The sequence below is a fragment of the Panthera uncia genome, assembly GCF_023721935.1.
Source record: "Panthera uncia isolate 11264 chromosome B3 unlocalized genomic scaffold, Puncia_PCG_1.0 HiC_scaffold_1, whole genome shotgun sequence".
In the NCBI taxonomy this organism is placed as follows: Eukaryota; Metazoa; Chordata; class Mammalia; order Carnivora; family Felidae; genus Panthera; species Panthera uncia.
The window spans coordinates 21,638,392-21,663,086 of record NW_026057582.1 but is presented as its reverse complement, the minus strand read 5'-3'; the positions used below and the strand labels follow the sequence as shown (position 1 = coordinate 21,663,086).

At 37.0% G+C, this 24,695-nt stretch overlaps 1 protein-coding gene across 6 annotated transcripts in view; it reads right to left on the bottom strand.

Annotated features, from left to right (window-relative positions):
- Window positions 1-970: 970 nt before the first annotated feature.
- Window positions 971-24,695, bottom strand: part of CEP128 (centrosomal protein 128) — a 385,312-nt gene continuing 361,587 nt past the window's right edge. For 5 of the 6 annotated variants that reach the window (XM_049612400.1, XM_049612398.1, XM_049612402.1 and 2 more), the window contains 3 exons: window positions 23,645-23,758; window positions 12,112-12,220; window positions 971-4,146 (listed from right to left, as the gene is read on the bottom strand). In XM_049612400.1, coding sequence (XP_049468357.1) covers window positions 4,019-4,146; window positions 12,112-12,220; window positions 23,645-23,758 — 351 coding nt within the window. In that variant the 3' untranslated portion in view covers window positions 971-4,018. The remainder of the gene's footprint in view (window positions 4,147-12,111; window positions 12,221-23,644; window positions 23,759-24,695) is intronic. The other variant, XR_007453647.1, reaches the window with a different exon arrangement.

Sequence of the window (24,695 nt, the reverse complement as noted above, 5' to 3'; positions counted from 1 at the left end):
TTATGTTCAGAAATCCAGTATCCTCCTGCAGAGAACAAGGCAACAAGTTCTCATCCACAATTGTCACATGGCTTTGTACCATGTCAGAGTCAAGCTGTGTTACAGAAGATACCCAGCCACAGAAGTTTTCCTAGGCTTTCAACTCTGAGTAGTCAGCCACTTGCCATTTAAATCCTTTTGCAGTTGGTGGCCCTGGAAGACATGCAGGTGCTCCAAACCCCTGACAGTCTGCCCGTTGTAGTAGGTTGTAGTAATTAGACTTCAAAGATCAACAGTTGAGGCTGACCTGGTGGAACACGAGGAATGACCTGAGTTGGGTTTGGATTTAGGTAGGATGTGGGCCATAGGTGTGGATAAAGCAGGAGAAGCTAAACTGGGGGCAGATGAGGTTAGAACTGGAAGGTTGGTTTGGTTTCACCAGAGCAGAAAAAATTGGTTTACTTTGTTACTAATCAAAAGCAAGGGAGACTTCTCTGAAATTTGTTTGGGGGCTTGGAATCTAAAAGTTCTGTTTCTAGATGTAAGCATTTCTCCTAGCCTTAAATTAGATGTGTCGTGTTTTGTACGGAAATGAAACTAAATGGAATCTTTCATGGTTTAAATTTCTTTCCTCAAATAGGGATAAGCTGATGTTTTTATTGCTAAACATTTGAGAACTTAAAAGTTGAAAGATGTAACTATTTTTATATCATACTTTGGTGCATGAAATGCCTTTATATACAAACTTTCCCAAATTTTCTTTCCAGCTTAAGGTTCATGGTAGTTTTGATCCAAGAAAACCAGATGCCTTCGTGAGGACAGCTTCCTCATTTGAAGGCCATGAACATCACAAATTTCTTTCTTTTTTAAAAAAATAAATTAAGAGGAAATACCGGGATAGTTTGTTTGAGGAGGGGGTGTAAGAATCTTGGAAAAGGAATAATTTACTCAATGATCATTCCTATTCTTGGCTATTAAATGATGTATATTTGGGTTTATAGTACAAAACCTGAGTAAAACAATTTGAGATTCCTAACCCTTTCCTAAAAAGGGTCTGGCTAAGTAAATATACCCATCTAATTATGTGTAAGAATTTGGCTCCATTTAAAACAATATTTGCTATTTTAATACACATTAAAGAAAATGTAACAATTACTATGAGTGTAAATACACCTTACATATACCACTGACCAGAGCCTCAAAAACCATAGCTGAAAAGATGAAAATGAAAAAAAAAAAAAATAGGCTTGTTTTCTTAGCTAAGTAGGTAGGCACTTCTAATCTATGTAACCTTTAAATTCAAATGCCTTATGTGTACTTTTTTGTTAAGTTATAGAATTTATATCTTTTATTAGTAAAGATATGTAAACTGTAACAATAAGAAGAAAAGCCGGTGATTCTGGGAAACTGGATGCATAAGATGTTATGTAACCAACCAGTTTCCAACCTTTAAATCAGACACTAGTCAAGGAAATAATAATAACCTTAGCCAATGGGAAAAACATCCAGCCAGATTTCTCCCAGCTGTGTTTCTCCCTTCTGTGGCCTTCAGTAACTTCAATGGAAGTTTAGTGTGTTTAGGGAGAAAGATGGCCAGAAGAATCAAAATTATTAAACCAAAAAGGTCAATCTTCAAATTAAGTCTTGGACCAGGCTCACTGCAAGAATAAGGTTGATCCCTTCCAATGTCCCAGTACTATAAGCAATATGGCTGACCAACCACAACTCAAATGGGGCTGATATCACAGGTTATTCTGCCAAAGGGGTGAGTGAAGGAAAAACAGTTGCTGGCTTTGAAATGTACAAATCAAGCTATTAGTGTTTCCTTAGCATTCCTTTTGATTTCCAACTTGAGCTTACAGTGACTGACTGCAAGAGATAGGAAAAAATCCTCTGAGAAGACAGGTCCTTGGATTCAATTCCATATAAACAGAGGGCCAAGGAATTTTGACAAAATTTTTGCTCACAAAAAGTTGACTTTGCCTTTGAAGTTCTTGTGTGTTCCATATTTAAAGTCAGACACCTTCATTCATCCAACAGTAGCACAAGGCCTTCAATAATATGATATAATGGCTTTATTTTTTTCAGATTAAAAAAGGTCTTTCATAAGGTCCCTCTCCATTCTGTTATAAAATCATCAGCTAATATGTTTTCAAGGATTTTCCAGGTAAATAACCTGTGTTACCTTCAACTTTCAGGTCTAACTGGCCTGGTGTAATTTTTTTAATGGCCACAGAGGTACTAAGAGTGGTTTAAATCAATTCCTACTAAAAAAGAATGGAGTGCATGGCATTCCTACTAACACATTAAGGGAAAAGCTATTTAACTCACTTTTATCCATAGGATTTAAATAAAATGTGTTAATATTGTCCCTTATTTTCTTCCCAGTTAGTCACTTAGATCCAAGGAGATAAAATATTATAGTATTGGTCAACACATCAATGAAAATATTGACATAATTTCTCAATACCCCCAGTATTACTATAGTGTAATATAGGTTCTGAGAAACACCAGGATTGTGAGCTGCTCCTTCAAAAAGGGCTACTCCCACTAAACCCCACAGTGCTCATTAGCACATTAACGGCTTGAAGTCCTGAGGTTAGACAAAACAAAACCAAACCTGTTTAATGTTGTCTAATGCAGAATTTCTCAAGCTAGCCTGAACACATCACTCCTTTTTCATGCAATTCCTAATGCCAAATAAACTTTGGGTCATGCATAGCTGTTTGTGTCTCTTTTTTCCCTCTTAGCGCAATGACTATCCCATAGTAGGAACTCAATACAAGATTTTTGTCATGAATAAATGGTAAAACTCATGGTTGTACTCTCAGAGCTTATGGAGATTGTATTATGTAATCTTTTGAGACAAAGATCTCCGTTCTCTGTAGTAGCCTTTCCAATCAAGTTTATAAACAAAGAGTGTCATTTGCTCTGGACATTCAAATATAGTAAGTTAGTAAGACATGGTGGTGGAAATAGAAGCATCTTCACAAATATGAGAATAAGCAAGTACACTTTAAAGAGCACAAATGTAATTACGAAGGCATTGCTTTATTGCCCTTGTCCCTACGAAGAATTTTCCATCATGACCCAGTGGGATTTAGCTCCTGGATGTTTTACCTTTCATTAGCATCATTAGAAATCTTTCTCCACTGGTAGATTAGCATGTAAAGAGCATAAGTTCTTAAAAACACTTTGATGTCAAAGAAGGCTGAGATGCTGAAGTAGATAGTACCGAATCATGAGAGAACTCTTGCGGAGTAAATCTCATGACACAGGACTCTGGGAACTTTGAGTCTGGTGAGAGTAAAGCCAATGATGGTCCAGAATATGACAAAGTGATTGCAGTGAGACATTTGGCCACAAAAAGATAAATAAATAAGTTGTGCTATGAATTCTTTACAGTGTTCTACAATTCAGGTATCACTTGTAAATTCTTTATTGCTATTAAAAATGGATGATTGGGAATAAAATTTTAAGATACTGCATGTACTAACAGACTGCTGGGATGATGAATGTAACAATCCTGAGCGTTTATAAAGCAGACCGTCTGGTATTATATATGCATATCTCCATGACATGTTATAACACATGATAATTTATTAGGGAGCAAGCATTTTTAAAAATCGATTGTATATAAACACTCCCTGAGTCGAAAGTGCTGACAACTTCTGCCTCGAGGGGAACTCATTTCCCTCCTGTTTGGCCAGTAATTATTAAAACATCCCAATTATATATCCAAATTTTGGTTCAAAAACTGGCTGACCATGCCTGAAAAAGGAAAATGCAAAGTGAAAAATATCTGTTTCTCGGCTGGTATAAGTTGCCAATAAGTTAGTTGTATGCCATTCATGAGCTGATATTACTTGGATTAGTTTAACTTCTATAATTTCCAAAGACCAAGTATGGTGTTATTTTAGTCAGTGTTTGGCAATGCTAAAGAGCAGAAGCTGTAGATACGTCTGCTTGATAATCCAGGCCAGACTGCAACAAGGACAGATATGCTATTATTTGTGAAACACTCATGTAGAGCAACGAATTACATTTTGCTTTTTTTGCTTTCATATTCCTCCTTTTTAGACTGTGGACTTGTCCCATCCATTGGTAAACTGCTGGCATCTTCCTTGATTGAAGGTGAATCTGGAGTAACTGTTCTTTTGGTAAATGCTGGAAAGGCAAGAGAAAAGACAAAAATAAACCTAAACGAATAAAATCCTTGGGCTGACAAAATTGTAAGTAATCATTGTATCTGATCTAGTTTTTTGTAAACTTTACAAGGACTAACAGACCTTCAGTGTAGGAATAAACGTAATAAGTTCACTGTATTTTGGAAAACATTTATTCATATGATTTAATTTGGGAGGGATCTGAAGAGTATCTGAGAGTGGAAGATGTATGTTTGGTCAATATATAACAATACAAAGCACACACAGAATTTTGGAGGGAGAAATGTTCAGGGCCTTCTTTTTACAGAATCTTCTTTGTTACACAAACTGAGACTAGATCTGGAATCTAGGTATACTGTTTTCCTACTACCTACTTACCTCCCTTCTGAGCTCCAGATAGGCATGTCTAACTACGTAAGGGAAATCTGCCTGCCTGATTTCCAATCTCTGATACCTGCCCATTCCTTCTTTTCTCCTTCTTAGGAACTGATATACTCCTCCCCTCCAACCCTGGTTTCTCAAACCTTAGTTCCCTCCTTCCTTTGTCCTGTCTGCTCTCCCCATCCAACTTAAGAGTAAATACTGAAGATTCTCCCTCCCAAATTCACCCTAGTTCTCAGGCTTCCCACCACATCTCCATTACTATCGCCTCAGCCCAAGCCACCATTTTCTCTCTTCCCATTTTCACTGTATCCCCTTCCCCACACCACCACAACCAGAATTATCTTTCCAAAAGGTCAATCAGATTATGTCACTCTCCCACATAACCCATCACCTCCATCCTCCAACAGCCTCCCAGGAAACTGAGAATGAAATCCAAACATGGGACTGTGGCAAAAAGGCTCCCGTGGAACTTTACCTTTCCTTTCTCTCTCCCCCAGACCCCCTCACTCAATGCTCCAACTCTCTAGAAGACCATACCCCTTTTCTTCTCTGTGGCCTTCATATTTATTGCTCCCTCTCTCAGGAAAACTCTTCCCACCCAATTTCAGCTCAGCTGGTTCTTGCTACTCAGGCTCCAGCTCAGCTGTAACCTCCTCGGAAAGGACTCTCCTAATCACTGATCTAAAGCAGTCCTGTTTTCCAGGCGCTTTCCTCTCATTTTACCTTCACAGCACCAATCACCATTTTAAATTGTTTACTTGCCACCACTGTTTCTTCTATGAGAGAGGTGACCATTTCTGTCTTGTTCACTACTGTATACCCCCCAAGCCAACAGAGAGCCTCTTACATAACCTCTTAGTAAATATTGTTTGAAGAAGTGAATATACTTATGGGATCTTTAAGAGACAGTCAACTGGCAATTTTCTGGCTGCTTTCTAGACAGCATCTACAGAGTACCCTGTACATCATTATAATCAGAACTCAGTTATTTAAAAATATCTGACACCTGACTAGTTAGTGAAAAGATTGTCTCACATACAAAAATCACCATCACATAAAATGAACCTATAAAATGGAGAGACAAAAAAGTTGTGCTTCCATGAAATAAATCTTTTAATGGACAAGAAACTTTTTTTTACCTTTATCAGTACCCCCACATTTAAAAAAAATGTTTACTTATTTATTTTGAGAGAGAGAGAGCATTCAAGCAGGGGAGGGGTAGAGAGAGTGGGAGAGGGAGAATGCCAGGCAGGCTCCACACTCTCAGCACAGAGCTCGACGTGATGTGGGACTCCATCTCACAAACTGTGAGATCAACCCGAGCTAAAGTCGGTAGCTTAACAGACTGAGCCACCCAGGCACCCAGTAACCCCACATTGTTAATACCACAGATCTTTGGTATTTTATTCTGCAAGGCTGAGGACAGACTACATACGAGGCAGTTCACAGCCAGTGGATCCTGAAGTACAACACAGAAGTGAAAAGAGTGTGCTTTTCTTGCTGTAGATAAATTGTTTTTCATTGGAGGGACTTAAACTCCCACTAAAGGCATCTCAAAACGCAAACTGAGAATAATAACTTTTCTTTTCATAGCAATGTAAACTGAAGTAAGAAAGCGAGAGATACTTCCTTTTAGCAACTTTCATTGATTTGCTTTTTTAAGAATATCAAGTTAAATTAATATGTAAGATTCACAACAAAATCCTGTAACATTCCCCCCTCCCCCATGAAAAATCATAGTCCTTTCTTTGGGGTTTGTTTATTTTAATAAACATTATTTATAACAGTTTTAGAATTCCAGAAAATTTGAAATCTGCATTTATTTTTAAAATTTAGTACGAACTCCACACACATTAGGCATTTTAATCCCAAAGGACTCGAGATTTCGAGAAATCATCAGATTACTATAGTCCTCCCTCAAATCCAGTCTAGTCCTGGCCCCAAGAGTAAGGGCCCTGTCTTGAGAGCTGTGTTCCTTTAGCCTAAAAGGAGCTATACATGGAGACTAGTGGTCAGTCACTACTTATAAAAAGTAAAAATGACAGTTTCAAAAGCTGGCATTATTAAGTCTCTCTTTCTAAGCCCCCACTGTCCTAGAGGCTGAAGGTAATGGAATCCAAGCCTTCTAAAAGAGTGTCCTGAACCACGGCCATCACTTGTAGCCAGCCAGGATAAATTTGGTAGTAATCATGGCTCTAAATAATGGATTTCTGTGTTCCTATTTCCAATGGTAATATAAACTTACAATTTATACATTTCTTCCCTTCTTCCTGGCAGAAGGAATCTACCTTTTCTTGAATTGACCTGAACTACACAAAGCTGACATAAATTACTACTTAAAACAAACTTTCATTAATGCTGGATCGTTTCAGAGACCACAAATTATGCAGTATTTTCCCATTTCCTTTGTTTTTTCCATGGTCAGTGATTCTATGCTTTAGTTTGGTCACAGTTTGACAGGGCACCTAAGTCAGCAGAACGAATGCCTTAGCATCTACGGCATAGACAAAAGGGCCTCATCCAGTACAAATCCCAACTTGAGTAAGAAGGAGCCTGTTCTGTGGGCTCATAAACTCATGTCTGCCTCAGCACCTACAGTTATTTACTCCTTACATCTCTATACAGGTCTAAACTGCTCTAAACTCCAACCCCCAGCTTTCATGTTCCATTTAGAAGTTAACAAGAAAATCGAATACTTGCTAGTCAGACATAAAAGCTGGGGTGTTCTCAGTAGCATTTTATTTTTACAAGATGCCTTTTTAGCCAAAGTGTACATACACCTATCAAACAGCACCAAAGGGCCACACAGGAAGACAGCAGCCTCTTACCTCCTCCCTCCCAGTCCCACAATCCTGCACCCCAGAGTCAACCACAATCAACTCTTTTAGCTTTATTTTCTGTATTTACTTCAATTTTTGTAAGAAAAAGCAGCTTATATTGCTATTTTCTGATTTATCATTTTTAGACTTATTCACACCCATCCACTTCCCTTCACCCCATCCTCCTTATATAGTTACATTTGAACTTCTAGTTGTGTCAGTAGTATTTATAATATCATGACTACGTAAACATGGCTCACACAAACCTAATAAGTATACTATGACAATGTTTCTTTTCTTGCCCATTTTTTCCCCCTGGAGTTATTATTTGACCTATGTTTTTATTTTTGTTTTTTTTTTTTTATTTGCTCTTTCTCTGAGACCATCATTAATTATTTCTAATTGCTCAATGAGATCTGCCATATGTCTTTCAGTAGTTTTTCTTCTAAGTGCTCAACTGAATCAAATAACCTAACAGTTTGTTTATTTCCTAAAGATTTTCCTGATGGAATCTTTCCTTTCTGCTATCAATCTGAGAGAACTGAACATGAGTGTCCAGATTAAAAGGGCCCACCCATCAAATAGCTAGAAAGGCAAATAAAGTAAGACCTGCAGGGAGGCAAATCATCACAAAACTCACTGGGGTTAAACAAGAGATCCTAAAAGGTCCCAGGGCTGGGGGTTGGGTGGTAGTGATGGTGGAGAAGATCGCTTCTGAGGAGTGGGGTCAAAAGAAAAAGACAATGTTTTTCAACAGCAATTTAGATTTTGGAAGAGAATACTACAATGACTTCAGAAGGAAAGTCATTTTCAACCCAGAATTTTATAGCTAGCCAAAGTCTCTTCAAGGGCGAATAGAAGAAATCTATTTTCTGAAGTACAAAGAATGAAAGCAGTTACCTCCCTTTTCTTTCTTTGATGTGCTAACCACAAAAGAAAGAACTGAGACAAACAGAGGATGCATGTGTTCTGAGAAACTTGGGCATCAGCACAAGAAGAGGGTGAAGAAAAATCTCAGGATGACAGTTGGGTGGGCCCTTCTAACCTTCCTACTCCAGGCTGTTGTTTTCTCCTCTCAAGACCCTCACTAACCAGGTACTATTCTTCTGGAATGGATTTTCTAAATATCTTTTCTTTCCTACAGTCCCATTCTTTTTCTTCTATTTTCTTTGTGGCTTCAACTTTGTTTTCCACCTTTCTGGTTTTTCATATTTTAAATTTCTTTTTGAGTGGGGGGAGAGGGGCAGAGGGAGACAGAGAGAATCTCAAGCAGGCTCCATGCTCAGTGCAAAGCTCAACGTGGGGCTCGATCCCACAACTCTGGCATTATGACCTAGCTGAAATCAAGAGTTAGATTCTCAACTGAGCCACCCAGGTGTCCCCATATTTTATTTTTTATTTTTTATTTTTTAAATTTTTTTAACGTTTATTTATTTTTGAGAAGAGAGAGAGACAGGGTGCGAGTAGGGAAGGGGCAGAGAGAGAGGGAGACACAGAATCAGAAGCGGGCTCCAGGCTCTGAGCTGTCAGCACAGAGCCCGACGCGGGGCTCGAACTCACGAACCGCGAGATCATGACCTGAGCCGAAGTCGGACGCCCAACCGACTGAGCCACCCAGGCGCCCCCCCCATATTTTAAATTTCTGAGACCTCTTATATTGTGTTCCTTTTTCATAGCATCTTGTTCTTCTTTTTAATGGATGTAATATTTTCTATCTCTGAGGACATTAATGCTATTTTAAAAGACACATTCTGTTCTCTGTGTGATCAATTTATTATAGGCTCATTTTTCTCTTTGTTGGTCTTGAGATCTCTCCTCTTCAATTTTGGAGGTTTAAAAGGAGGTTAAAGAAAAATTATAGGACAATTTCTATAACTAAGCTGAAATTGTGCTATAAAAATGGAGAAGCATTCAGGGTGATCTAAAATACCACATTGTGAAAAACACAGAAATTTCAAAGTTCATCAGAAAAGTAAATAAGAAGAACTATGATTTCTAGAAATAAGTTCAATTCAACCACTGAAAGTTATTAACAATAAGGCACCTATGATTAAATTTTTAAAAGCATTCTTGAAAGCATGCAGGTAGGAAGAGAGGAAAATCATAAAACAGGCTTGTCAAAAAGAGGAATAGTAAAGCATAAAAGTATAAATTAATAAATTGGGGCGCCTGGGTGGCTTGGTCGGTTAAGCGTCCGACTTCAGCTCAGGTCATGATCTCACGGTCTGTGAGTTTGAGCCCCGCGTCGGGCTCTGTGCTGACAGCTCAGAGCCTGGAGCCTGTTTCAGATTCTGTGTCTCCCTCTCTCTCTGCCCCTCCCATGTTCATGCTCTGTCTCTCTCTGTCTCAAAAATAAATAAACGTTTAAAAAAAATAAATAAAATAAGTTAACAATAAGTTAATGAAGAGGTTTACTTTTTAAGCTAAATTTTTCAGTCAGATTTTACAACAGAGACTATAATATGTATTTTCATATCCAAGTTATGTATTCAATGATATTTTTCCCATTCTTATTTAACTTTACTTCCTTTTGAGCCAGTATATTTATATAAAACCTATGGCTTCCTGTGAGGAATATCTCACAGAGAAATGACCACCACTGGTCTTGAAATGCTACTGAGTAAAAAGCTGGATGTAGTTTCTTTCACTGCCTGTCATAATATTTAATAAAATCTAAAAATCTTGATGTTTTCCCACAATGTCTCCCAACCACTACTTTCTAGGTGCCTTTCCATGGAGTCTTAGGAAAGTCATCATGGCGAAATTAAATAGCAGAATACTGACCTCTGTGCTCATACCATGGTGCTGATTTATCTCCAAGCTCCTGAATGTCTTAATGGGTGGGATACTATGATGTTTGCTGGTGCTTTGTCCCTACTCTCCTCTCCTCCATGTTTATGTACGTGAAACAGACCTGAGGAAAATTTTCCATTTCTTTATATGAAACATAAAAAATTTGGCCTATGTGTATATCAGATTCTGAGGTACTATAATCAACTTGGGATACAATCCATATTTTTTTATTAAAAATTTTTTAGTGTTGGGGCGCCTGGGTGGCGCAGTCGGTTAAGCGTCCGACTTCAGCCAGGTCACGATCTCGCGGTCCGTGAGTTCGAGCCCCGCGTCAGGCTCTGGGCTGATGGCTCGGAGCCTGGAGCCTGTTTCCGATTCTGTGTCTCCCTCTCTCTCTGCCCCTCCCCCGTTCATGCTCTGTCTCTCTCTGTCCCAAAAATAAATAAAAAACGTTGAAAAAAAAAAAAAATTAAAAAAAAAATTTTTTTAGTGTTTATTATTTTTTTTGAGAGAGAGAGAGAGAGAGAGAAAATGAGTAAGTAGGGGAGGGGCAGGGAGAGAGGGAGACACAAAATCTGAAGCAGGCTCCAGGCTCTGAGCTTTCAGCGCAGAGCCCGATGCTGGTCTCAAAACCATGAACCGTGAGATCATGACCTGAGCTGAAGTTGGATGCTTAACCAACTGAGCCACCCAGGCGCCCCGAGATACAATCCATATTGGAGGGCAGCTGCCAGATTAGAACAGCAGGGATTTTATGCAGCTATATAAAATCACTTGGTAAAATGGTTAGGACAGGAAAGAGAAGATGCTCAGTCTCTAGAATAAAATAATAATCATATAATGAAAACCAAACCATTTATCAGAAACTGATAAATATTTATTCAATGAATGCATGAATATAAATCAGCAAAAATGAGAGTGATCACTTTTGGATCTGACCTACTTCTTTGTGGCTTATTTTGGTATTGTATTTTATAGCACCTGCATTTTTTAAATGACAGAGTTGTCAGATTTAATATACAAACTCTATGCCTGTGGTAAACTGAGGAGCTAAATGATTATCTAAATAAGAATCCATGAAATAGCATTTGAGATCCAATAGTTTAGATAAAAGTGGACTTAAAAAAAAGAGTCATATACTCATTCATCTAATTAACTGAGCATTTACTATGTTCCAAGTACTATGTAGGGCACTGAGGAAACAGTGGTGAACAAAACAGACATCACTCCTGTCATGGAATTCACACTTTGATGAAGAGATTAATCACTAAACACAAAGTCACTCAGATAAAAAAAATAAATCAGAAGGGTTTTAAAGGAAAACTTTAATACATTATGGGCACTTTTAACAGACACCATACTTAAACCTGTAGGTTCCAAAGGCTTCTTTAAGGACATGACATACAAGCTGGGACTTGAAGAATAAGTATAGTAAGGAAGAAGAGGCGGAAATGGTGTGGATAGTATCCTGGGTCAACAGATTCACACCTTACTGACATTGATAACATTTTATACACATTTACAGGATATTCACAGAATGAAATCCAGCCAGTAACCAAATTAGTATCCTTATTCTTTGCACAAGATTATATATTTCTGATTAGTTCTATGAAAAGATTTTCTACTTTTTGATGACTTGAATTTTATAATAATATTACCTAACTTCCTTTACCCACTCTTCCACAGTTACCAGAAACCTCCACGTACAAATATGTGTTTAAGTAAAATTATTACCTTTGGCGATTCATTGTAAGTTTTTCTGAAAAGTGTAAGGACTAAAAAGAAGGGATTCCATACACTTTTTAGTAAATTGGGTAATATAAATGTTACATGTATGATTCATAATAACAATTTCTTCAAACTCCTAACATGAATATTACTATCATGTGGTTGCCTTACACTTTAATCTCTCCATGAGTTGCCTTTCCTTAAATCCAATTTAAAAACTGGTACAGGACTTCATTACTTACAATTCAAGTGTGAAAATCGTGGACTAGACAGGAAGTGACCGCGATCAGGCCAAGACGGGGAGTGGTCTAACCTACGAGCATGGGAACTCTCAGCAAAGATTCCGTCATCCTAAAACAAAGTCAGTTCAATGATTACAAAATGTAAGGATTGGGATTCATTTAAATATACCGAAAATGAAACTGAACGTCAATATACAAGCTATGTTATACAACAATTTAATTGTAAAAAAAATATGTGCATGTTAAAGAAAATATGAAAGCATTAAAAAAGAGACAGAAGGAAATCACCCATGGCTGTACCAGCATGACATATTTCTTTCTAGTCTTTTTTCCTGTGGATAGGATTTATACATGTTCTAAAACTGTGTTCTTCATTTATTTACATTAATACTCTAAGCACTTTTGAAGTCTGTATATTATCCTAACCTTTAGCTTGTGTTACTCATTTACTATCGAGTGGATAAACTATGCTTTCCTCAGCTATTACTTTATTCGGCATTTAGGTGGTTTCCAATGTTTTACTTCTATAAATAACACTGTGAGAATATCTTTAAATATATAAACTTTTATATGTTTAGGACTATTCCTTACGACAAATTCTTAGGTGGAAATACTGGGTCAATAAAAACAATTTGATGTTTTTAAATACACTTAGCTACACTGCATTCCATAATGATTACACTAATTCCCTTACTCATTCAACAAATATTTAATACATAAACTACGTGAATAGAGAATAAGGCCCTCTCCTCATGGACTGTATGAATGTGTCCTTGTACCCAAATCTTAGCTGAAAATGGGAATGAATTTTAACTTCAAGTAATTTATTAATTAGATTAAAAACAGATACTTTAATGTATTTTTTTATAATAGTGAAATTGCAATTGTTTTCTCTTGAATGTGTTCTAACCACTTACACAACACTTTGCTTTTTTCCTCCCCCCCCCCAATCATTCATTCATGCAACAATAATTTATTGGGTACTTAGTATGCACTGGTCAAAGAGCAACAAAATATTGAGGTATGAAGTTATGAAACCTTCAGGCTTGCAGAAGAGAAAGGCGCCAAATAAACTACACAGAATATAACATAATGAAGAATTATGATGAGTACTGTAAGAAGAACAGGATATAATTAAATTCAGATTAGAGGTCCAGAGGAGGCCCCCTTGGGAGGTGATATTTAAAGCAATATTTGAATGTCGAGTATGAGTTGGCCAGGCAGAAACTTATGAGTGGAGGATGAGGAAGTGGGAGGTAAGGGGGCGCAGGAGATGGTGGTCTGGGGCTGATGTACCAGACTTGTGTGAAGGTGCAGAAGTGAGAAAGTTTAGTGTGTTTGAAGAATTGTATGAAGGCCCATGACTTCCACACAATGAACTGGGAGGGGGGGGAAGTGAATACAGTGATATCCAGAGGTGGGATCTGGATCTGGGATTTCTTTAAGTACCATTACACGGCAATCAAAGATTTAAAATCAAAGGTTTTATATGTATTTCTCAAAGATACTCTGGTCACCATGTGGAGAACAGATGAGAATGGCATAAGTATTGAAGTGGGAAGACCAGTGAAAACACTGTAATTGAGGATAACTGTGGGATCAAGGGCAAAGAAGGGATCATGAATGCTGCCAGAGTCTAGGTGGTCCACATAGATCCCTCAAACCATGGACCCACAGAATAGGGCCTCATGCCACAGGACTATTTGATGAATTAGTTATCATTTTCTGTATCAGGTACCAAGTTAACATTTTATTTGTCACATACGTATGTATGCAAATCCAAAAGAAAAGCCCAAACAAACGATTTTATATAGAATCGTAAAAGGCCCATTTATTCTGAGCTAAAAGCATGGACATAATCCTTAGATGATTCAAGATAATTAGCCTCATGTACCAAAAGGAAGTTTAGGTCTATTCAGATCAAGGCCCTGAGGTTTTTTACCCAAGTGACTTATGGTTTTTACTAATCATGGGGATTTCATAAAAAACTAAAAATCATTCACTATAGGATCTCTGGAAAGAAAAGGATATATATTGTGCCCCCAGTGTATTTCAATAGCTACTTATATGAGCTGACATGGGACAACAGAGCTAGCTTATCACAGTTCAGACATGAAATACTTAAGGCCTGGGTGGAGCTGGAAGATGCACAAATGAAAAGGAGAGTTACGTTCTCAACCAGTGCTAGAAATCTCCATTTAATTATGGCTTCTATATGAAATGAAGCATGAAGGAGAAAAGCATAATAAATGGCTTCCCACTAAACAGAGGCTTTGATCATTATGGGCCAATAAGAAAAAGAAAAAATAAGGGAAGCAAATGTACTTTTTGCCCATTGATACCTGGGCTGAAAAAGTGAGAGAAGAGGAGCGGAGTTGCCGGTTTGGGCGCCTTGCTGAATGAAACATAGCGCAAAGACAGCCTCAAGATGAGCCTACCAGAGGGAGGATAAAGCACCCAAAGACATTCAAATCCTTTTCATTCTTCCCAAAAGGCACTGTTTTAAATTTCTAAAACAAAAGCAACTAGCATCGAAGTGTGAGTTATATTTTTTCTATTTACAGAAAAAGAATAATTTACATTTTCAATTATAAATAAACGAGCTTATTGACATATGACAATTAAAATATGTCACTGACATATTTCATTCTTAGCAAATTTGGAAAATACAGAAGAAATTGAGAAGAAAATAATGCAATAAATTTAAAAATAGCCCTTTAGCCTAATGTAAAGGTATGTTTTCTGGTTCTTCTTTATAAATACCTTTTTATATTGGGATTCTATATTTGTTGACAATTTTGTTTCCTAGTTTTTCATGTAACATTAGATACAGGAATTTCCTCTACCATTGTCCTTATTATCATTATGGTTATAACATAGTCTATTTGAGTAATGTCCCATTGTTGGAAATGTCTGATTTCCGTTGTTTTTTTTTTTTCCTATTATAATTTGATAAACATCTTGTGACTAAAGCTTGGTCCACATTTTAAATTTATTAACATAGATTTCTAGAAGTAGAATTATGAGGTGACACATTTTAAGGGTGTTTTTTAATATCCATTTAATCTAAGTCGTCAAATTTATTGTCAGTATGCTAATATTCCTAATATTTCCTAAATACCCTCTTAGTGTCTATGGGAGTTCTAGTAATATCCCTCATTCAGTCTTAATATTGGCATTTGTGCCCTTTCTTTTTCCTAATTGAGCTGGGTAGAGGTTTTTAAAATTTTTTGATCTTTTCAAAAAGTCCTGTTTAATTTTCATGCCCCTCCCTCATTTTTCTGCTATTTCATTGATTTCTGCTCTTTATTATTCCCTTCCTTTTAATTTAGGTTTGTTATTTGTTTTCTAGTTTCATAAAGTGGAAACATGGACTATTGATTTGAGACTTTTCTTCTTTGTAACATACACATTTAATGTCATAATTTTCTCTCCAAGCACTATTTTAACTGAGTCCCACAAATCTTGATAAATTATACTTTTATTTTTATAGAGTTAAAATATTTTCTCATTTTCCTTTTGATCCCCCAATGGTTATTTAGAAATATGTTGTTTATTTTCCCTCTAGGAATTTTCCAGATATCTTCCTGTTATTGATTTCTAGCTTCATACCATTGTGGTTAGATGATCATACTTCACATAATTCCAATCATTTTAAATTTATTGAGAATTGTTTTACTGCTCAGAATAGTCGATTTTGGAGAATGCTAGATGTGCACTTGAAAATTACATGTAATTAGCTGTTGTTAGGTAGAGTATCCTATAAACGTTAGTTAAATCTAGTTGCCTGATAGTGTTGCTCAAGTTTTCAATATACTTACTGATTTTCTGCCTACTGGTTTATCAATTATTGAGAGGGATATTGAAGTCTTCAACTACTATAATTGTGGATCTATTTTTTCCTTATAATTCTATCAACTTTTACTTCATATATTTTGACACCCTGTTAATAGGTATGTACAATTTATGACTAATACCCCTTTCCATTTAAAATTGTTGACTTTTTCAACCACTCACATTCCTTTTCATATACAGAAAATGAGGAAGCTTAACTCTGATACATCTATAAGTTGCAACATTTTATAGGTCTTCAAAAGACTGTCAGAATCCCTCATATTAGCTTGAAATATAACTAATGAAATGAACCCTAAAAGAACACCCCCAAAGAAAAATATTTCATAATTCCTTTGAACAATCAACATGCTAGAATATGAAAAAAGAAAACCCTTCCATATTCTCCAATTTTATACTGATATTTAATTTGTGGAATTTCTATACAACTAAATTTTACAAGGTAACCTAAGATTTCTTTTTCAATTCTTACCTTTCAATCAAATACTTAAATATTTAAATGGAAATACTGGTTAAAAAGGAAGATTCTTTGCAATTTTAGGAATTCTAGCTCTTGCTTTTTACCAATTCTTATATCCTTAGTACAAGGACCTATTTTTATTGCTGTCTTAAGTCTCAACAAGCTAGTTAGCCAGAATTCCCTGCAAAAATTCCACTGGGTGAAGGGACTTGCATTTTCTAATATTTTCCCTGGGTTTCTTCCACTTCTCTTTCATAACCCACATTGTAATTGGTTTCTTAAAAGCGGTTCCAACCTGACTAAATCTCTTTGCTAAACTGATCTCTAATGATTAATATTTAATGACGCCCACCAAGTATTTTTCTCCCAGGAATATTATAAGTTCAAAGTTTAGAAGACAGATGATACACTTAATTTTTTTTTTAATTTTAATTTATCCAACCCTTCCCCTGGAGAGAAGGGGGGAAAAAAAAAAACACTTACGTGTTTCTGAATCTGTGGCAGCAATATTTTCCTGAATTTGTCTCTTGCCTAACAATGCACCGTACCTGCATCTCTTTGCCACTGCTAATTCCCAATTCTCTGTAAGTGGTCCAAAAAGCTTAACCTCTTCAGTAAATTTTATTCCTATATGGAAGTTTGGCTGGGCAGATAGTTTACTTAAAGCCTGCCTTCCATATCTCAACCTCCATGGCTACAACTCTAGCTTTTAATTTTAACCTCAATGAGAGTAAGGCTTTCATTGTCTCTATCCTTCCATCTACCCATCCCAATATTCCAAAATTTAGCCCAGTACTGTTTGCATTAAGGAATTCAAAAATGGTCAGGTAGGCTCCTTCCTTGGCTAAAGTACAGACATTAAAGTTTGCCATGGTTGAAGCTGGGAAAGAAGAGATTGCCACTCTCATACTCCCAGTTTCTTCATGTTAAAAAATGAGAGCACTGGAGCAGATCATGTCTAAGTCCTCTGGGCATTAACATTTGATGATTGTAATCCATCCGAACAGAACCACTGAACAACCAGTACTATATGCAAACTATCTTTGCCACAGGAAATTCAAATTTATATTAACAGTACTATAAACCTAAAGCCACAGTCATCCACGGATGAAGAGACTCATGTAAATACTGTGCCAGATCAGGCCATTTGTTTATCTTTATTCAATTGATATTTTATTGTATACAACTTAATATTCCTAGAGAGTCACTAATGAAAAAGATTGTACTTATTTTTTTATGTACTTCATATTTGGATCCACATGTTTTCAATCCATTTTCAGAAACTAAAAATTTGCCATAAATAAAAATTTGCCATAAATAAGGATCCTCAAGAATATGTGCCACCAACTTATGAAACAAAGGGAGGAATCAAAGCTGTTTTAATAATGGTGCCTCACTGGAATCAGTGATTATTCTCTTAAAGTGACTGTTGTAAAGGAAACTGATTGTTTGGATAAGTATGTTGTGACATTTTTAATTAAAACTATTAAGACATTTAATTAGTATTCCTTATGTTTTCAGTATCTAGAATTCTGAATTAAAGATGATTAAAAGTGTTATCTTTATAGGTGAGTTTCTCCACAATCTTTCCTAATGCTCTTGTTGAGTAAATTATTGGGCAGAGTAAAAGTATGGTGCTTATTACAGAGAACTAGGTTGGTAGAGTGGGGCTCAAGTAGGTTAAAAAAATTAATGTGCTCATCTAAGTATCTTGTTGATTCCTAAGGAAGCACCTTTGACCCATTGCTATTTTCAAATTTTATAACAAAGAAAAACCCCAACTCATTTGGCAACCTTTTGTTTAGCTTTTAAGAGCTAGATGAAATCAACTAGTTAAATATTATGGCTGGCAAGTTACTATTGATAACTTCAAAAGAATAGAAATCTCTTCAAATTTCAGCATGATTGATTGCCTACAAAGTTTCAGATGAGTCATCTAAGCATTATCGGGAAAACAGCATTTAAATTTTTGTTAGAATTCCAGAAAGGCTGAAGCTAGGGAAAAAAATTAACCACCAATTTTACATGTATAATAGTATACACATTGTATATTGGAGTTAAAGATGAAGCAAATAGTGTCCTCAAAAGCATTTCCCAAATTTCAGTAATCTCCTACAGTTATACTTACTATTTTCTTTCATGTTAAAGATTAGTCTTGCACCCTAAGTCTCTACATAGGAGAGGCTTAAAGGATGGGAGATTGGTTGAGCATGGGGGAGGCCTGGAGCTATATTTGCATAGAATTTATATATTATTTCTTACCAAACCATGGAGAGAAGTGATTATAAATGAGATACCTGGATTATTATGGTGTTAAAGCTCCTCAAATTCTCCCACAGCTAATACTATTGTTTCTAAGCAACATCTGTAAAATTACTTGAATAATACACTAGTGATGTATTTTAATGGTTATTAAATAAAAATCACCTATAATCTTGAATTGTACCAGGATTGTGCATAGCACGTTTTAGCAGCTACTGTTGTAGAAGATTTAAGATATGTACAGAAATAGCTGACCTGAGAGACAAAGAGCTAACAGCCATTAATTGCTATGAGCAAAGTATAAACAAATCATAAGAGATTCAAGGAGGGAGAAACAGCTTCCAGGAGAAAAGCATATACTTCTATCATACGCATGCTTACATTGAACAAATACAACAAAGGGCTTTGGCAAACTCTGCCTTCATAAACTGTGCTGAAAGCCATTGTCAACACTTCCTCACCTACCTCATCTTATCCTGTACAACATCTGCTTCTTTTAAAAGACGTTATGTACTAAAATCTTCAACTAGAAACTGAAAATCATGATTTTTCTTTCAGGAGGAGGAAGGAAGGGAACAAAACATGCCTTCTGTGATTTTACTATAAAACCCACTGCTAATTAAAACTACGTACTTAGCGTAAGTGAAGAGCAAAAAGGGCGGGCAGCAAATGGGGATTTCTTGGACAAAACCACGCTCCTCTGTGAATTCAGATTAGGAATGCTATGTTGACTTTTGAACATTCTGTTCTATTTGAAACAGCTGGGGCAGCAAGGAAGCCTGTATGTTCTACAGAAACCCAATCAGATGAAAGAGAGGCCATGAAATGCTTCTGGTGTCTACACATGGAGAGAAAATGTTGTGTCAGACTCAGCTTTGAATTCCAAACATAAACTTTTAGATCAGGCTTTGTCCAGTAAACCTGGTCAGCTTCATACAATACTATGTTATGGTCTCAGAAACTGTGGACATTGGTCCTGCTGGATCTCGAAAGGTTTGTAGAAATTGGATTTTTTTTCTTTTTACTTAAATTCTAGTTAACGCACAATGTAGGATTAATTTCAGGTGTACAATAGGGGGAATCAACACATCCATACATCACCCAGTGCTCATCATGTCAAGGCCACTCCTTAATCCCCATCACCTATCTCACCCATCTGGTTGCCATGGAAGTAAACAGCAGGAGATCACGGTAGCCTTGGCTGAAAGGGAACCTGCCTCCTATGCTTCCTGCTAACCCTACTCTCCACCAGCAGGGGGGTTGTGCTGGATGTCTCACCGCCTTCTTACAACAGCAATAAAATGAGAGAAGTCAGTTGCCAATATGGTTCTGTTATCCCAACAGATAACTTTCGGTCAATACTAATGCAGTCAGGGTTCTACAACTGTAATGCTAATAGTGATCCTGTTCCAAACAAATGTGCACAATACTCTTCCCTGTGCCTTGTCATTACAAACCTCTTTTCAAAAGCCTTTGAAGCATCTTTCTTTTCTCTGAACACCAGCTGCAATGTATTGAGGCTTCCGTTACAGTAGTTATCCTTTTGCCTTTTGCACTACAGTTTGTGTGAAGGCTTTGAATTCCTGAAGGTTGGTAATGACTTTTCTTTATCATGTCATTGCCTCTAGCCCCTAGCAGAGTGCTTGTATATAGTAGAGACCCAAATGTTTGTTGAATGTTATAATTAAACAACAACAAACACGTATATCCTACAGTTAAGAAATGGAAGCTCCAAAAAGGCAGGGAGCTTTGTCTCTTTTGTTCACTGATGTGAGCCGATGCACCTAGTAAGTTTGTGGCACATAACTTAAACTCAGTACATATTTGTTGAATGCATGGATAAGTATTATGAATTTCCAAAGAGCCTGGGAAGTACTTATTTGACTGGTAAATAAAGAAGAGGAAATATTATACATATGTGTAAAGGAAGAAAGACTAGATTGGCCATTTCCCCTTTCTTTAGACCAGGGGTTGGCAAACTTTTTCTTTAGAGGGTCAGATAGCAAATATAGGCCTTTTGAGCCATTTAGTCTCTGTTGCACCTACTCAAATCTGCTGCTGAGTGTGAAAGCAGCCACAGACAATATGTGAATAAATGAGTGAGGCTGTATTTCAATAAAATTTTATTTGCAAAAGCAGCTGGCAGGCAAGATTTGCCCCACTGGAGGTAGTCTGCTGATTCCTGCTCTAACACAATTATGCAAGAATCATCTATTAGGATGAAGACAGAGAGGTAACTATTCCCTCTGTAAAGACCATGCCTTCTGCATCTTTTTACATCCCGCATCCTCACCTCTAACAGGTACGTAGTACAGGGCTTTGCAGTGTGGTAGCTGCACAGTATGTTTGTAGAATTAAACTGAATCCTACAGCAAGTGATTTCCCAGAACCACAGTTGTCAGTAGAACCAACAAATTCAAGTTGCTGCAATATGCCTTTTCTTTGAACTCTCCTAGCAAAATACGTGGGAAGTTAATAGCTGCAGAAATAATGTCACATAAAACTAGGACACCTTCTCTCTTGATAGAGTACCAATGTCTCTTACTTGAGGCGTATTCTTTAGGATGTCAATAATTAACCAGAGGTAGCTTTTTTGATTATCCCTGAAGCCAAGAAACGATTAACCACTGTCTCACTGCCCATCTGAGCTCATGCTTCTTTTGAAACTTTTTCAATGAATTATTTTCACAAAAAGCACATGAGCAAATCATTGTTGGTATCCACAACTGGCCAAAATGTGCTCCCACATTTTCTCTCCAATGACTACAAACATATATTCTCATGAGTGTTAAGTTAGATGACTGCATTATTTCAGGCCAGACATCTGTTACAAATGGTGATAGTCTACATATTCATTACTGAAAAGGATCAATGTTTTAAAATGTTTAAGTAATATGAATGTGGAACAATGTCATCATAAAATGTACTTTGTGCCCTTTTCTTATACTTGAACTACGTATTTGCGACATTTTCAACTTTTTCTCATTTTGCTAAGTGGTGGCCTCACTTACAAACCAGGCCTGATTTCCTCTTCCGCTGCAAATATAATTTTTAAAGAGAACTCCAACAAGATTACTTGCCGAACATGTTACCCATTCATAGCTTTGCTATATGCTGTTATGGAAATTACAATGATGTAAAGCAATCTGGGTGTCACGAGACGGTACTGATTCACCTGATACCATATCTAACTGTAGCGGGAAATAATGCTTTAAATGTTTCATTTGCATCTAGACCTCTGTTGAACTAAGAGACATGTACTGTGTGTGTATTTTTGGAGACAACTGACTTTCACATATTAAAAATATAGTTCTACATTTGGTGCTAGAAACATGAAGGTATATGAGGTCCAAATATACACTATGATAGCTTAGTGTCAAGGACATAAATTACTGAGGTCAGGCAGATTTAGGTTTTAACTCTGGTGCAACCATTTAATCGCTCTATAATCTTCAATGGTGGAAGAGGAAAACTAATGGTGCCAACTTGTCGCTGGGAGGATTAAATGAGAGAATGTTTATATAAAGCCTGTGACACCTACAAAAAGAGCAACTTATGTGGTTGGCTCAACAATGAGTAGTTATTACTATTAGCTACTGCTGCCTAACTCTTGTGCTTCTGTTGAAGGTTAGGAGCAGACCCTATAGGTGGTGGAGAAATGCTTGAGTATATGGGACCTGTTGGGGATGCTGGGAGCTGATTTAGTGAAATGAGCATATGCTATAAGAGACAACAAGGTCACTGTTATCATCAATACCAAATGACAAAAAACAAAGGGAAAAGGGCACAGAGTTACAGGATGCCCTTTTCACAATGAGAGCATCAATAATGTGGCATAAGTGTGTTGTTTTTATTTGGGATGGTGCAAGTGGAGAGCTCATTTTAAGCATGCTGGGGAAGGGCTTATGAAAATGAACACTGCCTTTATATCCACTGAGCATTCTATCCAATTACATTCAGAGGAGGGAAGAAGCTTCTTAGAAATAATTATGTTTGGCTGTAATAAGTGAATATATACAGTATAATGAATATTCATACATACTGAGGTCTGTGAGAATATAAAAAAGACAGAAGAACCTTTGCCTTTTTTTTTTTTTTTTTCTAAACTGACTTGGGAGTATACATTTGAATATAGATGGATTCTCTCTAAGTCAGTGTTCTGAATGGGGGACAAACTAGGGGATGCTGGCAGCGTCTGGAGACACATTTTGATGCCATAACTTGTGATGGAAGACGCTACTGGCATCTGGTGAGCACAATCTAGGGATGCCGCTAGATGTCCTATGGCACGTAGGACAGGCTCCATCACAAAGACCTATCTGGCCCAAATGTTAATGCCAAGGTTGAGAAACCCTGCTCTAAGCTAAAAACTGTTCAGGGTCAAGTGGGTTTAAAATCACCCACACCCCAGATGGATTTTGGGGAGACTTCAGGGAAGGGCAGACTTTTTGTCAATATGGTCAGATGTTCCCAGGCTCCTGTGTTGATTCCACACCAATGAACCATATGCTGAAGTAGATGAATGGAGTTCATATCCTCAGGGAAAAAAGGACTATAAATGCCAAGACTGTAGTTTACAAAGTACTATGTGTTACTTGACCTTCTGGAGACTTCAGCACTGACAGTGGCTGGATTTACACACAGAGGAGGGCAACTACCTATGTCAAGTCTCTGGCCAACCTAGAGACCAGGGGTTTCCTTCCACACAAATTTCCTAAACAACATCAAGGCCAAGAGACAACATATTAAGCAACAATGGCATAAAATTAAAGATAGTTCCCATGTGCAAATTTACAGGCAAAATCTTTGGATTTTTATTCTCTACTCCCACAAAACTGAAGAGTAATATCTTTTCTTTTACAACTACCCTTACATGAACCCTACAGGGGTAGCCTAGCAGGTTATAGCCATAAACATGGGTAACGCTCAAAGACTGAAAATGGATACAAAGGACATTACTTTGGAGTTTTTGACTCCGTACTTGGTATCATCTCGGCGCTGCTGAAGAGATTCTTTGTGAACTCTGTATTTAGAATATCTCCCATCAATTCTCTCAGATAAACTGCAGGAATCCTGAAAAACAAAAAAATAAAAAAACAGCAATGTCAAAACCAGGAGGTGAGAGGAAAATCAGTACTTGAATTGCGCATAAGAAAGTATTGATAGTTATAGGTGGTTAGGGAAATATAGGGGAATTACAGGTTGCCAAGGAGGAAGAAGAAAACAGTCTCTGGATGCTACCTTAAAAATAAAAACAGGGTCCCACATTGGTATTTGTGTCCTTTTTATACTAGTCCTATGCCAGTCTGAAATGGTCGACATCCTTTAGCTGAAGGGAAAAAGGTTTAAGTAGCAGTGAGTTGTCCAAAGATGGTCATTAACTACACACTTTTGAATGTTGTGTACTATCTCTCAGAGCAGTATCTGACATCAAAATATTCTATGTTAAAAAACAATGTTACCTTTGAAAGTAGAGCCCTCGTTCATCACTAATTCTTAAACAATATTTTACCTTTTAACCAGCATATCACGTTGACTTTGAAACTGAAGGGTATTTCATCTGCCCTCAAAAGAATAAAAAGATTCAGGTAATAAAGAAATTAAGAAAAGTTTTGGGGTCATTCATTCATTCTTCTTCCCCCCTCTCTCCTTCCCTTCTTCCCTTCCTCCATTTTTTGGGGGGAGAGTGGAACACAGCAGTCACGATACCCAGTTACTTAGACATTTCCATTATGAACTAGGGGAAAAATTAGAATAAAATGAGGGCAACTGATTTGCATATGTAAGAAAAATTATCTATGGGATCTCATTCCCCAAATAGTCCCAAGGAACTTATTGAGTGCTCAAGCTGGAAGGGGTATGAGAATCCCAAAGTTCTCATTTTTATATATAAAAAGCTATAGCCCAGGGAAGTTAAGAATGATTTGCCCAAGACTAGGCAATTTGTGACAGATTGGGCTTCAAGCCCAATGCTGTTTCCTTCCTACCATACCAAATATGTAAAGTTTAA